General features: G+C 49.5%; 2 protein-coding genes across 2 annotated transcripts; one reads left to right on the top strand and one right to left on the bottom strand.

Annotated features, from left to right (window-relative positions):
* Positions 1-588: 588 nt before the first annotated feature.
* oaz1b (ornithine decarboxylase antizyme 1b) lies at positions 589-3,130 on the bottom strand. Its single transcript, NM_001308233.1, is given in 5 exon segments — positions 589-1,503; positions 1,588-1,673; positions 1,748-1,920; positions 2,001-2,140; positions 2,926-3,130. Coding segments are annotated over 5 exon segments (654 nt in total). The 5' UTR covers positions 3,051-3,130; the 3' UTR covers positions 589-1,372.
* ermp1 (endoplasmic reticulum metallopeptidase 1) lies at positions 2,071-14,255 on the top strand. The gene is made up of 16 exons (XM_011604919.2): positions 2,071-2,172; positions 4,764-5,136; positions 5,995-6,299; positions 7,251-7,378; positions 7,457-7,562; positions 7,859-8,005; positions 8,087-8,179; positions 8,902-9,114; positions 9,237-9,457; positions 10,033-10,207; positions 10,292-10,482; positions 10,552-10,704; positions 10,781-10,983; positions 11,053-11,168; positions 11,409-11,572; positions 11,692-14,255. Exons 2-16 carry the CDS (start codon positions 4,865-4,867, stop codon positions 11,866-11,868), a joined length of 2,664 nt encoding a protein of 887 aa, XP_011603221.1. The 5' UTR covers positions 2,071-2,172; positions 4,764-4,864; the 3' UTR covers positions 11,869-14,255.
* Positions 14,256-14,269: the final 14 nt, after the last annotated feature.

Genomic DNA, 14,269 nt, shown 5'->3' with positions numbered 1-14,269 from the left:
AGCATGAAATTAATATCTTGCAGAGGCGAGCCAGGCACTCTGCCCCCACTCCTGAATTTGTTTAGCGTTAATCAGCTCAGGCACCAAACCGCCTGATTGTAGCCGTTTTCCAGGATGAATCACTCAACGTTGACTTTGTTTCTATCTAAATCGGTGTCTCTTTAACTTGAATATCTTGATTTTGCCAGTGTTGGTGCCTTTAACGTTGGGTCCTTTTAACTTTTGGGGCTCTGTACACAGAGAAGTGGAACTTTTTGCACCAGGAAATGTGAACCAGACCATCATTTTCTCCCTCTCTGATGGGATGAACTGTCGCCACTGATGGTGTGGAGGCTCCTTTTCTCCTCCCTTTCATGCACGGTTTGGGTACGACCAGCGTTTAAATCTGCCGGACGGTAAACACGCAGCGTGGAGTCTTCAGTGGGCGGTGATGCTAAAAAATAACAGTTGACGCCGATTAATTCAATCATTCTCCCACTCGTGGTTCTCTGTGGCGCCCCCTGGCGGCAGGACACGCCGGAGACGCCATAAATCGGATTTATAAGAAAAGAGCTCCAAAATATCGCAAAGGTAAAGAAAAAGACAGAACACCTTTCTTTTTAGGTTTTATTATCACTGAAGCACAACAGGTACCACTATGAAGAACAAACTTGATGCTATTTTATAAAAAAGAAAAAGGAATGCTAATCACCCAAAATGAAGCATCCAGAACTGAATGACAATATTTACTCATTTGACCCAAAAATCAAAAGCATGTTGAGGTTTTAACTGCCAATTTATACCAGTTTGCTCCTCACGGGATCTTAATCCCGAGACATGTCTCCCCCCTCCTGTAGCTCTAATATAGTAAGTGGATCTACTCGTCATCTGAAGTACCAAAGGAAACTTCCCAAATCCTAACAGGAGATCTGTGCTACACAATAAACCTGGTCCCGCTGAAATGCACTAGTGAACACAAAGGACATGTGGGACAAAACCAGGAACTTTAAAGCCATTATTTAGCCAATGAAAAGAGCTTGAGTACCTGCTATAAACCTGATGACCTTTATTGTACATTCAAGAAATGAAAATGCCACCACCTTCTATCGCAAAAGGAAATGTTAAAAAAAGGTCCTGATGAACTATTAGTACTAATAATGACTGACAAGTGTATAAGGAGTCCAAAAATAAAAATCAAAGAATTCCCTCTTTGAGGCGATAACAGCTAAGCTACGATGTAAGACCGCATAATAAAGGCCAGACTGTGGGAACAACACAAATGTGGTGAAGTACAGAAAACTACGGCCGACACAGATGGAGTATATGGGGAAGCTGTTATATTCAAACACATGATGGCGAGAAAAAGAAGCAGAGGGTGGAGAGGCTGTCCAGGTCACTCCTCGTCCGAGGAGTCCCTGTCGAAAGCGTAGGCCATGAAGAAAACGTCGGGTCGAGGAGGGACGAGGGCATGGCCCGGTTTCACAATCTCAAAGCCCAGGAAACTGAACGTACGCACCAGTTTAGCTGGAAGGGACAGGCAGGAGGGGCAGAGGTTACACAGGACAGAGGTTACTTCAGCAGCCAGTCAAGGCTGAGCCGGGAACTTACTGCGGTCTTCTCTGTTCTTGTAAAAGCAGATGTAGACACTTTCAACCTTCAGGTGTTCCTCAGCATACTCCAAGAGAGCAGCGAAACTGGAGGACAAACAGGACGACTTACAAAAACAAACCCCAACGTGCAGGATGGAAACACAAAACGACCGACGGACCTCTCTTTACTGTCTTCAGGAAGCAGGACACGAGGCATCTCCACAAAAAGTGCGTTGCTCCTTAGGACAGCGTCCCACTGGATGGTTTTTGTCGTGGTGGGACGGCTTTGGAAGCGGAGTATCCCTGGGCGACCATTCCCTGCAGGTTCTTCTGTTACAGTCAACTTTCGATCCTAGAAACACACAGCCCCATTATCATCTACGGGCACGCCGACAACCGTTTTAGGCGCGTCGTCCGGGTGTGGGGACTCACCGAAAAGAGAAGCTGAGCTGTAGACACGTGATCCCTTGTGCCATTCCCTCGCCCACCTGGGATCTTCAGGGGTGGGTGAGGGGCATCAGGAGCACCACAGAGGCCCTGGGCCTCGGGTACTAGTACAGTGCAAGGACAGACTGAAGAAGAGAAGACAAGGGCAGCGATGATGGTGATTATACAACATTGCATTATATAAAAGTAGTCGGTGAGGTCCGCAGATCTTTGTGATAACCACCATTCTTTGTCCTCTCGGCCGCAGCGTCACAGAAATGTCAAGACGCACGGAGCTAAATGTGCCTTTAAAAACGGAGAAAAACACTTTCTCGTCCCCGGGACTTACTTTTCCATCACCGTAATAATCTTTAGAGCAGCGTCACACGACCAAAACTTGGGTTTGTAATGCTTAACCACTCATTTAATCGACGTTCTCCCCCTTTAGCATCGTTAGCCGTGAAACAAATATCAAGTACATATAAAACATGTATTTTATTACAGCGAAAACGGTCGATTAACTGCCTTCTTTGTTGTTCTACAAGTGTTGGGTTAAGCGGAAGAGTAAACAAGGTGTTTGTAAACAAAGACCAGCTAATTGTCGGAAAAGAGCTGACGCTGGGGAGCCAGTCACGTAACCGCTACTTTGACCGTCGTCGCTAACCTAAGCTACCGCTGCTAAAGTTCATTTAAGGCCCACCTAATGAATTTGTGTGGCGTGTTTCATTTTAAGGTGACAGCTGGAAACACACGCCATACCAGCGACCGGCCGAAAATTTAACATTTTGTTGTTAGTTGTATCCATAAACTGTCCATTTAAATGGGTAATTATGCCCTACTTCCTTTATCTATGGCTGCTAGCAAATTAGCCGCCCCTCCCCCACACTAGCAGAGGCTAAATAAGCTAACTTCATTTCCACCGTTTACTTACTTTCCAATCATGTCACAGATACTACTGCTCAAATCCGCCATGTTAGTATAGTACTGCTGTTTTCCTTCTTTTTCACGAGCGAAACAATGACTGTTTAGTATCCGCTGGAGGTTGGATTTTACCATCCGGCCTCGGGTAGAGACACGACGGACGGACTTCTCTTTGCTCTGCTCAACTGCGTAGTGACCAAAGGGTCGTATGGTGGCAGGAAGGATAAACGTCATTTCCTGTGATGAAACAAGTCATTTCCGTTACACGGTTTTTAAAATAAAGCTCAGCATGCTGTTATGGATTTGTTCTCAAATTGTTCATTAGACTTTATGCCTGGCCGCCTTTAAATTCATTGCACATTGTCATTTTCATGGGTTTTTTTTCTTTCAGAAACATCTACCTTTTTATTCAGTTGTGTTGCCTATATCGCTGTTTATTTTATATACATTTACAATTCAGTTTCCTTTTAGATTATTATTTTTTAAGACAATTTATTTTAAGACTTAAAGATGCCGTGTGTGGTTGAAGTTAACAGATTCACAGAGGGCGCTGCTCAACCAACGACACATACTGGTAATATTGTGTTGCTTTGGTCCTTGAAACAGCAAAGGGCAATGCCTCTTTGATAGTGTGCCCTTCACTCACTGATGTTCTGTGTGGATTTACACCGCTAACCAGCCACCTAGAGATGTTAAAAGTTGTTCCAAACTCGAAAGGACCATGCTGACTAACAGCGCCCCCCGTTTGAATAGAATTTTTGCAAAATCATACGGTTTACATGGGCACTACCAATAGTTTGACAAATGAGATTGTCTGCCGTCTGTTGGGCTATCGGCTGTATATTTACTGTATATGGGAGTGTCACACGGAATAATCCCATGACCTGCAGCGGGTGCGGGGTACCTGTACTTTATTTTCCTAAGGAAATTTCGAATGCAAAGATCATTGCTAGAAATCACTATCATCTGTTTTCATATCGGGTGTAGCAGTCGTTAAGACGTACACTTCAACAGTTCCGAGAATGTGTGGATAGTTTCACTTTACTTAATCTTTCCAAGGGTTAATGTAACGCCAATAATTGACAATAAATCTGAAGTCAGTAAATGTAATGTTTACCACGAGATGGCGACAAAGCGCCCTTTTCTACGGGGACAGCGACATCTGCCCCAACAGTGCAATAAACTGGCAGCTCGCCCAGTGGAAGAAGCACTTATTTTGTTTTATTTTGTACCACCAAGGGAGGTTTTGTGACAGCTAGCATTTGTCTGTTGGTTACCAAAATAATAAAAGGTTCTGACTAGATTGTAATGAAATGTTTCAGGAATTGATGATTGGCCATAAACAGATGACTCAATGGCGATGTTCTGGTTTCCACTTCCACTGATTATAAAGTGACCTAATGATATGAAAACTATATGGTATTACTACTGTTTACCTTGTTTCCACTACTGCTTTTGTGAACTGTACAGTTAATTAACCTGAATTTACAGTAGGTTGAACATACTACTAAAGGAGATCGACTAAGATCTCTCCAAAATTCTCCAAGTGAAAATGGCATTTTTACGTATGACAGAAAATATAAAGTCAACATTTCCATAAATCCTATGCAAACCAATATCATATCATTTTATGAGATCCTTACAATGATAGGCCAGGTTTGAAAAGTACTGAATCGATAGCTTTCCAAAATAGGAATAGCACACAGAAGTAAAGACGATATTTTTTAATTTCCTTTTTGTATGAATGGTTCGTTTGTATTACTTTTGTCATTTCTGGGCTTCCATACTGGACGGGGCTCCTGAATCCGTGTATTGTTCTTTCATTTATTCTTCCGCTTCCTTTTGTAGATGAGGTTTGTCCCTCGTCGCGATCCGTCGGTCGACCAGGGGCGGAAAAAAAAGCGACGCCTGAGAGCGACGCTCGCAGCTGATGTACGGCTGGCTCGAAAATGGACAGCGACACCACGATCAGGAGAATAAAAGCGTTCGGCACACACCATTACGGACCGGGTAACAATGACGGGCTCGGGGAGCGTTGCGACAACGGCTACGGCGGCGAGCCGGAGAGGAAGCCCGAAGTGAGCCTGTACCTGCTGCGGGAAGGACTGGCAGCTTCCGTGGTGTCCCTGTTTATTTTGGTGCTTTGGGGACTCGTTCATATGTCACTCCAGCAGCTCGTCATCGGGAAGCCGACAGGCGACTTCAATGCCCTGAGAGCGAGGTGAGCAACGTCCATTCACCCAAAAATACGATCTAACACGAGGGATCCGAACGTTTGCTGTCATGTTCTGGAAACGCCTGGAAACCAGCCTTAGTTGCCCCTAGTAACCCTCCAGGCAAGACAGGTGAACAGAATCTGCAGAACTGACCCACCCGGTAGTGTATCCCCCCATAACCTGAGTGATTTTAATATGACACCAAACGGCCATGATTTAGCGCCTTTCTAGACAAGCATGTGAGATTGACTTTTCTAAGCTCTTATAGTTCCCGTGAGAGGGAACGGCAGGGATTATATGAGAGCATGCACTCTGCAGAGCTGCAGCTGGTCCCGTGAAAATGCGCTGAGCCGAGACTTTGCCTGGTTTGGTTCCTCTAAACGAGCCCGGCGAGCAGCGTTTCAACCGATTAGGACTTTGAGCTTCTCTGGCCACAATGATGACCTTCATAAATTCATTCCCTGCAAGACCAGATTGAAATGAAGGGCCTGAACCTAATGCTGCAGCTCACAGGCTGCTGGAAAAGAGAAATGAAAGCTGCCTTTTACAACCATTCTAGAATAACATTGGTTGTTGTCATACTGACACTTTTAGGACGTCATACAAAGTAAACAGACAAGACATATTATATAAGATATTAAATGTGGGGTGTGTCATCATTCCATTAGTACAGAAACAGCTGAACTTGAAGCTGCTTTCACTTCATTCTTTTATAAACTCCGTTTAAATCAGACGTTATTCTTCTGGGAACGCCACAAATGCAAAACCAGGCCCAAGGCAGAGCCGACCGAGATCAAATCAAAGTAAATCTCCTTCAATGCTGGACGTTCACCAGTACTGTCGTGGTTCTGCTCACAATCCAGGCGCCACCTGGAGCAGATCACCAGCGTGGGCCCCCGGCCCGTGGGCAGCCAGGAGAACGAGGTCCTGACGGTGGGCTACCTGCTGGAGCAGATCGAGCAGATCCGGGCTGAGACGGCGGCGGGCCCCCATCAGCTGACGGTGGACGTGCAGCGCCCCACCGGGACCTTCTCCATTGACTTTCTCGGGGGCTTCACCAGCTTCTACGACCGCGTCACCAACGTCGTGGTCAGGCTGGAGCCAAAGGGCGGAGCCCAGCACCTCATGCTCGCCAACTGCCACTTTGACACCGTCGCCAACAGCCCAGGTCAGAAAAGAAACGTCCTGCACGCTCTCTGTGGTCTCTCAGCCACTCTAGTCACTAGTGTCATTACTGTAGTCTCAAGAAAGTGCCGAGAGCCCCCAGTTACTGTTCTGAACTCTAGAAAGTCTAAAATCCTTTTCAGATTGCGCCGCCGTAACACGACTCCCGGCCCTAAACGTCCACATCCAGCCGGTTTGTTGCTGCTTCTGAGCACATTCTAGCACCCAGCTGCTCCCTGTGTTGTTTGAATTCAGGGATTCCCCCCCCCCCCGTGCACCTAATCCACCCCCTGCGGTGCGTGGGCCTGGCCTCCCTTCACACATGCGTGCTGGCAACAGGAAAATGATCCCAGAGGTGTGGAACAGGTAGAGAGACGCGCCGCGGCGTCCGCTACTGCACCCTCCCACATCCTGGAATTATAAGCCAGACAATAACAAGACTGTAAAAGAAAGAAGAAGAAAGTTCAAAGTGCGCTTTATGTATATAATACTGGTCTATATAGATTTACTGGAGTCGTAATTAGTGATTGTAGGTCCGGGTAGTTTGGACCGTCGTCTAGATTAACGGGAGTTACATCAGAAACTGTTGCGGCTCTTTGGGGTCGAGGATTAATGTGTGTTTGGCACAAACGGCAGCAGGAGTGTGAATAGTTGTGGGTGTGTTCGTGCTGCCAGGCCGCCTGACCCCAGAAAGCCGGAGCGCATGACATCTCAGGCTCTGTTGTTTAGCTTTTCCCCTCCTTTCTGCCCGTTAGTCTCGCCGCGGCGGATCATTCCCCTCGCCACAAATGAGTAGTTTTGTTCATGAGCAGTTTTGAGCGCTGTGATTGAATTATTTAGCGCCTTATATTTGTGATTGGGAGTCCCCAAAACCACCCAGCGACCTTTTGTGAACAAGCACGCAGAAAGAAATCCACCAGCTTTGTTGTTTTTGACCCGCGCGCGCTCGCCGCAGGGGCCAGCGACGATGCCGTGAGCTGCGCCGTCATGCTGGAAGTCCTCCACTCTCTGGCCAACCAGTCCACTCCTCTTCATCACGGGGTCGTCTTCCTCTTCAACGGTGCGGAGGAGAACATCCTACAGGTAAACCTTCTCCCCAGTTAGCAGCGCCGGGTGCTTTTGCTAAGGAGCGCTCCTCATTTGCCTCCCGCTCTCCCTCAGGCCAGCCACGGCTTCATTACCCAGCACCCCTGGGCCAAGCAGGTGCGAGCCTTCATCAACTTGGAGGCTGCTGGTGTCGGTGGCAAGGAGGTCGTCTTCCAGACCGGTACCGTGCGCCTCTTGTGTGTAATTGAATGCCGAGTGTGACGTTTGCTCACATCCGATTGTGTCTTGTGGAAAATAGTGGAGAACGTTCAGCTTCAGCTCACAAGTAAACACAGAAAATCCCGGGATTTTATAATCCCAAGAGGTGTGAGGAAGGGCTCCGAGGGTCAAAAAGATCCCAGATGATGGAGATGATATCCCTGGGTTCCACACAGAACAACCCTTTAATTCCCAGATGCTGCCTGATGGTTCTGTCCGAGGGTGTGACGCACGTCTCCTCCATGTTCTCCTTCAAAGGTCCAGAGAACCCCTGGCTGGTCCAGGCCTACGTGCAGGCAGCCAAGCACCCCTTCGCCTCGGTGGTGGGTCAGGAGGTCTTCCAGAGCGGCATCATCCCCTCTGACACCGACTTCCGCATCTACAGGGACTTTGGAAACATTCCAGGTGAGACACACCCTCCGAGTTCTCGCTCCCGGAATTTCCTTTGAGAGAACGATGTTCCTGATATCCCCCCCCCCCTTCCAGGGATTGATCTGGCGTTCATCGAAAACGGCTTCATCTACCACACCAAGTACGACACAGCGGACCGGATCCTGACGGACTCCATCCAGAGAGCCGGTACACAAACAAACAAACAAACAAACACGCCCTCGCCTGTTTCTTCGCTGTTACGCAACGGCCGTCAGCATCTCCCCAGAGCAGCGAGGAACACGTTCGAGCTGTGCAGGTCAGCGTTGCGCTGATCTCGCCGTGACCCTGACAGAACCGCCGACTCGGCAGTCGCCCCGCTTCTGCGTCCGCCCTCATTCACCAACGGCTCCGTGATCCGATTGTGCCGAGTGGAGAGTCCCAGAACCTGCTCCTCCGCTGTGGGCGAGGAACCAGGGCGAGGGCATGAATTATTGGAGAGCAAAGTGAGATTTGAGAGCGAGGTTGGAGGTATATTTAGTGGTACTGACGCAGGAAGCGACGCAGGTGGAGTCGGTCCAGCGTTGATGGGGAAATCACCATAATCGGGCCGGGGCAGAGCCCGTTAGATGAAGAACCGGCCTAAAACACGGGCCGTTCCTTTGTCGCGATAGCTCGCAGACAGGAAGAGCTCGCCTCTTTACAGAGCAGCATTGTTTAGCCGAGCAGCGGTCCCGGCAGGAACGAGGAGATGTTGGACATTCTTGTTTACACTCCGAGGCCTCATCGGGACCGGCGAGCGGAGGAACAATGGGGCTTTGTGTGGCCCGTGTCGGCGTGCTCGCCATTAAGCGTGAGAGGAGAGAGAGGAGGGCTCGTTTTGGAGGAATGTCCACCCTAAAATCTGATGCCAACTCACTTCCTGTTTTCAGGCGACAACATCCTGGCGGTGCTGAGGTACCTGCTCATGTCAGAGAAGCTGGCTGACTCCTCAGAGTATCGTCACGGCAACATGGTCTTCTTCGACTTGCTGGGGGTGTTTGTGGTGGCTTACCCGGCTCGGGTCGGCACCATCCTCAACTACATGGTGGCGGCAGCCACCTTTCTGTATCTCGCCAAGAAAGCCTCGCGGCCAGGCAACGGCGGTAGGTCGCCGCTTCCCCCTCCGGCGGCGTGTTTATGTCACTTCCCGTAGTGGCGTTCTTTCCTTGTGAAGCATCCCAGGACTGGTTATTTCACCCGGTTGAGCCGTTTGTCTCCCTCTCAGGCGGCCGCTACGTGCGAGACCTGGCCTACGCCACGGGCGTGGCACTGCTGAGTTGGCTGGTGACGCTGCTGTCGGTGCTGATCGTGGCTCTGCTGGTCACTCTGCTGGGACGCTCCATGTTTTGGTACGACCACTTCTACACCTCCATCTGCCTGTACGGCGCCGCGGCCACCGGGAAGATCATCCTCATCCACACGCTGGCCAAGAACCTGTACTACGGAGTAAGTGAAGTTCTGAACAACAGCTGGGCTGGAGGGGCTCCAGAGAGGGATCGGGCCGTCCTCCACCGCGGCCTCACGGGCAGCGTTCCGGGCGTTTCCATCCCTCTCTGATCAGACATCTTCCTGCTCAACTCGGCGTTGCCTTTGTTAGCTTTGAAAGCGCCCGGGAGCTTTTTTATGTAACAAGAAAGCGGGAACATTCACATCCTAGAGCCCTGCGGAGCTGGGAGCTGGGAGCAGGAGGGCGTGTCGGGAGAGTAGGTGAAAGGTGAAGGCTGAAATATCATCTGTGAGCTGGAAAAGCCTCGAGCCGTCGGCCACAGTCCTTCGCGGCGTTCGTTTTTTGGAGAGTTGGTGAAAACGTGACCTCACGTGTAACGCGAGCTCTGCTCAGCGGAGACAGTCGGGCTTATCTGCGGCGCCGCTGGAAGCGTTCCTGTCCGCCTCGCCGGTTATCTGCCAGCGTCCGAGCCATCTCGTGGCGTTATCTCTGTCGTAAGAACCTGTTCGGGCAGGCGCGCCCTCTGTACCTGAGCTGCTGTTTTATGTTCTGAGCTCTGTTTCTTTAACCACAGGGGGTCCGGTTAGTGGAGCTGGGCGACCTCTACTTTGACGTGAGCTTGCTGCTGTGGTGCTGCAGCCTGGTGTGGCTGACCCAGCAGGGCCTGTGCTCGGCCTACGTGCCCATGCTGATGGTGGCCTTCCCGCTGGTCACCAGAATCCTGCTGGCTAAGGAGTTTAAACACAGAGGTGATCTCTCCCGTTGTTTCTTCACCCCGATGGTGAATTCTGCTAAATGTATGTTGCGTGAGAACCTTTGCCGGGTTTGTGCAGGGGCATCGCTCAGGTACAGCATGTTCTATCTGCTGGGCCTGGCGCTGCCGTACGTCCACTTCATGTTCCTCATCTGGGTGGTGTTTGAGATTTTCACGCCCATCATGGGTCGCAGCGGCACCGAGATCCCACCTGAGGTGGTGCTGGCGTCCCTGGTCACCCTGGCAACAATCTTCCTGTCTTCCTTTTTTGTGAGTATTCCCACAATTCTGTTGCGGGATTATTGGGAATATTGTGCAGTTATTTGTCTCCCATCTCAGCTACATTTCATCTACTTGGTCCGGAGCACAAAGTGGATCCTGACCGGTCTGGGCTCCGTCTTCCTCCTCACGTTCCTGGTGATTTCCAGCGGGCTGCTCTTTCCTTACTCGGACGCTCCGGAGCGTCCGCGGCCGAAAAGGGTCTTTCTGCAGGTTCGAGGCCACGCGAGCTGTCTCGTAGTTTGGGGTGTGAAAGGAATCACTGACGCTTGCCTCCGCCCCGCTGCAGCACACCACTCGGACCTTCCACAATCTCCAGGGCCAGGTGGAGAGCAGGGACTCGGGTCTGTGGATCAACAGCTTCGACTACACGGGCATACAGCACATCACCCCCCTCGTTCCCGAGATCAACGACAGCTTCCGCACCCACTGCCGCGAGGACCGCCCCTTCTGCGGGTACCCCTGGTTCCTGCCCGTGAAGTTCCTCAGCAAGTCAGTAGCGCCCCTTCGTTTTCAGACGCCCTCCTCTGTCGGGACTCTTTCACCTCTTTGTTGTTTCAGGAAGAACTGGTACCTGCCTGCTCCAGAGGTGTCTCCCAGCTCTCCGGTAGAGTTCAGCCTGCTGTCCCAAGAGGAGACCAGCTGGGGGACCATCAAAATGACCTTCAGAGTGACAGGTTAGGTGACCTCGCTCTAAGGATCCTTGGATAAGAATCACATTTAAAACGGCTCAACTTTGACCTTGAACCCTGTGCAGAAGAAACTTCCCGAGATATTTATTGGAATGTGCGTGCTGTTCTCTCGATCATATCAGGACTCTTGTCTCGGCAGAAATGTTGAAGTTCAAGTTCCAGCTTTGAGCGAATGACCCCGAACGGGGACGAGTCGGCTCAGTTGTCTCTTCCTGTCCCGTGCAGGTCCCAGTCACATGTCCCTGTACCTGTTGCCTCACAGAGGGGCCAGCCTCTCCACCTGGTCCTTCGGAGACGGGACGCCTCGTTTCGACCTGAGCGGGGAGTATTTCATCTTCTACTCCCACGGCCTGGACGTCCGCACGTGGACCTTCTGGTTTGAAATACAGGTATTTATTTATTTGTTAAACTCAGGTGTTCCTGCAGTCTCCAAGACATTTAAAGTCACCTCAGAATTCCGTCGAACAAAGAGCCTGTAGTTATTTTCAAGCCTGTCTGTCTCCACCAGCCTCCCAGTGACCCCGACCCTTCCGGCCCCGAGGGGATGATCTCGGTCGCCATCTCCTCGCACTATTTTTTCGGGCCGGATCATAGAACTGCTCAGCTGGAGGAGATCCTCAGCAGGTTTCCTACGTGGGCTTTTCCCTCCTCGTGGGTCAGCACCTACGACATGTATCGATACTGACGACGCGTCGCGTCACGGAGGCTGAGAAGAGCCGAGAGCCAGCGGGGGGTGTGGGGGGGGGGGTCGGACACATCGTCGCCGCTGCCTCTTCGCTCTGAGGTTAACACACTGTCAGACCCCCGTCACTGTGTCAGCAGGCCTGGTAGCTAGCCTAGCGCACGCGACACATGCGAGCACGGTGGACATCCAACGGACTGACCCGCCTCAAGAGCCGCGAGCCTCGCGGTCGCTCTGGAGTTGGGAAAGGAAGGATTTTTCTTTTCTAACTCGTAGTTTTTTTTTTTTTTACTAAATATGTTGTGCCTTTGCTTTAACTCACGTCACAGCTCATTCTTGTCGCGTCCTCACGTTTTCCACCTCCCACTCGTCCTGAAGCGTCTCTAACCTTGTAAAAACCACGCTGCTGTGGTCTGTACTGTACTGTAGGCGGGCTAACACGACCGTGTTTGGGTTTGGTGCGGAAATGACACAGTTTTCGTGTGAACCGTCCGTAGTTTGACTCTGAGGAAGCTTCTGGAAATGCAGAAAGTTCCAACTTGGAGTAAAAGTAGCGACAATGAAAATGTATTTGCTTTAGGGAATGACGATCTTTGATGTTTACTGTAATATGAATCCTACTTTTAAAAATTAATGATAAAATCAGTGGCGGAGGGAGGTTAACCTGGCGGGGGGGGGAGGAGATGGAAGATGGAACAGATGATATCATCGGCTGTGTCATTTTGAGTTGGTGCTGATGCAGACCGTTTATCTTGTTCACGCTCGTTTGCTCATTTTTGGCGATCTGTTTCCTGCATTTTACTCGATGCGGGAGTGTTTTCGGTGACCTCAGTGCACGAACTGGCCTCACCGGTGTCACTACTACCTCCACAGCAATCAAAGCCCACATGTGTCTGACACTGTCGGGAGAGTGGTTTGAATGTTACTGTTGTCGTTTGGGTAGAGTCGTTCACACTGGGGCTCAACACGAACGCGTCTGCTTGGCGTTCCGCCCAGCGCAACAACGATGACGCAGATAAAATGAGTTTTTGTGTCCTGTCGTTTGTTTGTGCTGGGGTTTTAACTCCGACGGCGCCTCCCGTCATCATTGCGGAACTCTGATGCATCACCTGCTCTTCCTCAACCGACGATGTTCCTCATTTGCTTGTTCCTTCATTTCAGGAATCACAGATCATTTTAAGTACAAGTGGTAATAACAAAAGTGAGCAGTTAAACACTTAATGTGCACGATCAGCACACCGGATGACTCTGGCAGTGCTGTCCTGTCCTTCTAAGGAGCTGAGATAGCTCTCCTAGAACCTCATCCATACCTCCTTGGGTCTCCTATATTCTGGGTCTCCAGATGTGCCATCCCGGAGGAGCCACTTCAAGTTGTTATACTGTGACATTTAAGGTTTATTTTCCAAGTTTTTTCCAGCTATGCAGTTTAAATTTCATTGTTCTAGCCCCGATTAGGAGTTAACGTTTGGTTTCTCCAGCCGATGAACAATAGTTCCGAAAGTGCGCCATCTTCCGGGGGAACGGCGCACTGCACCGGGAATCTCCAAATCACCACGTCATTCAGATCTGCTGTTAACGAGTGTAAAATGCATCAGTTTAATATGTCTCACGTGGGGAAAAGGTGCTGTAACATTTCATCTTGCATCCTGATGTTTAATCAATCAGTTGCTGACTGAGCAGATGCCCTTGAAACCCACCTGATCGGCATAGAAACGCAAAATCTGCTTCTCAATCGAGCTTTTTTTTTCTTCCCTTTTTAAACTGCTGCATTTCCTTGGAGAAAAAGCTTTATTAACTGTAAATTCATATTTTTATATAAAAAAAAACCCCTGCAGTAGAGTTTAACCTGTTTGGAAAATGACTTTGCGTTACCACATTTCTGACCACAATTGGAAGGTTGTTTTTTTATTCTTCTCCTGGTTGAAGCCAGATGTCCAGCAGCTGAAGGCATCGCTGTTGGACGGCAAAAACACTGTGAAATGGCTGAATCATCAAAACAATCACTCATGCATTAACTCAGTGACTGACTGGCTGCAGGCACACAAATGTAGCTTCATCTACACGATTTACAACGTGTCAGTCGAGGAAATATGAACACACACACATATGCACACACACCATAACAGCCTAATGCTGAACTGTCTTAATGCTTGTTGGAAGGATGATTTCTTTCTTTTAAAGTTTAATTTCTCGTTTCCTTTTGGTCATTCCTGTTCACGTTTGTTCTCCGTGTTCATTTTCTATGACTTTACACGTTTAATTACCGTAACGACATTTCTTTTGAAAAAAATGTTTGTAAATTTTGTGATTAATGAATGTTGCTGATTCATCTGGTTTCCTTCCGTGGGTGGATGTGATTATGCAAAAAGCTTGAATTAAATGCTTCTTATCCACTTTCTGCTCT

The sequence above is a fragment of the Takifugu rubripes genome, chromosome 6, assembly GCF_901000725.2.
Source record: "Takifugu rubripes chromosome 6, fTakRub1.2, whole genome shotgun sequence".
In the NCBI taxonomy this organism is placed as follows: domain Eukaryota; kingdom Metazoa; phylum Chordata; class Actinopteri; order Tetraodontiformes; family Tetraodontidae; genus Takifugu; species Takifugu rubripes.
The sequence above is the reverse complement of the archived record's forward strand: the minus strand, read 5'-3'. Positions and strand labels throughout refer to the sequence as shown.

Bases quoted from the DNA above. Each gene is read 5' to 3' on its own strand.
- ermp1 (XM_011604919.2), top strand. From the start codon at position 4,865: ATGGACAGCGACACCACGATCAGGAGAATAAAAGCGTTCGGCACACAC. The intron at 10,984-11,052 runs GTCAGTAGCGCC...TTGTTGTTTCAG, and splicing joins CCCGTGAAGTTCCTCAGCAA to GAAGAACTGGTACCTGCCTG. The intron at 11,573-11,691 runs GTATTTATTTAT...TGTCTCCACCAG, and splicing joins CCTTCTGGTTTGAAATACAG to CCTCCCAGTGACCCCGACCC.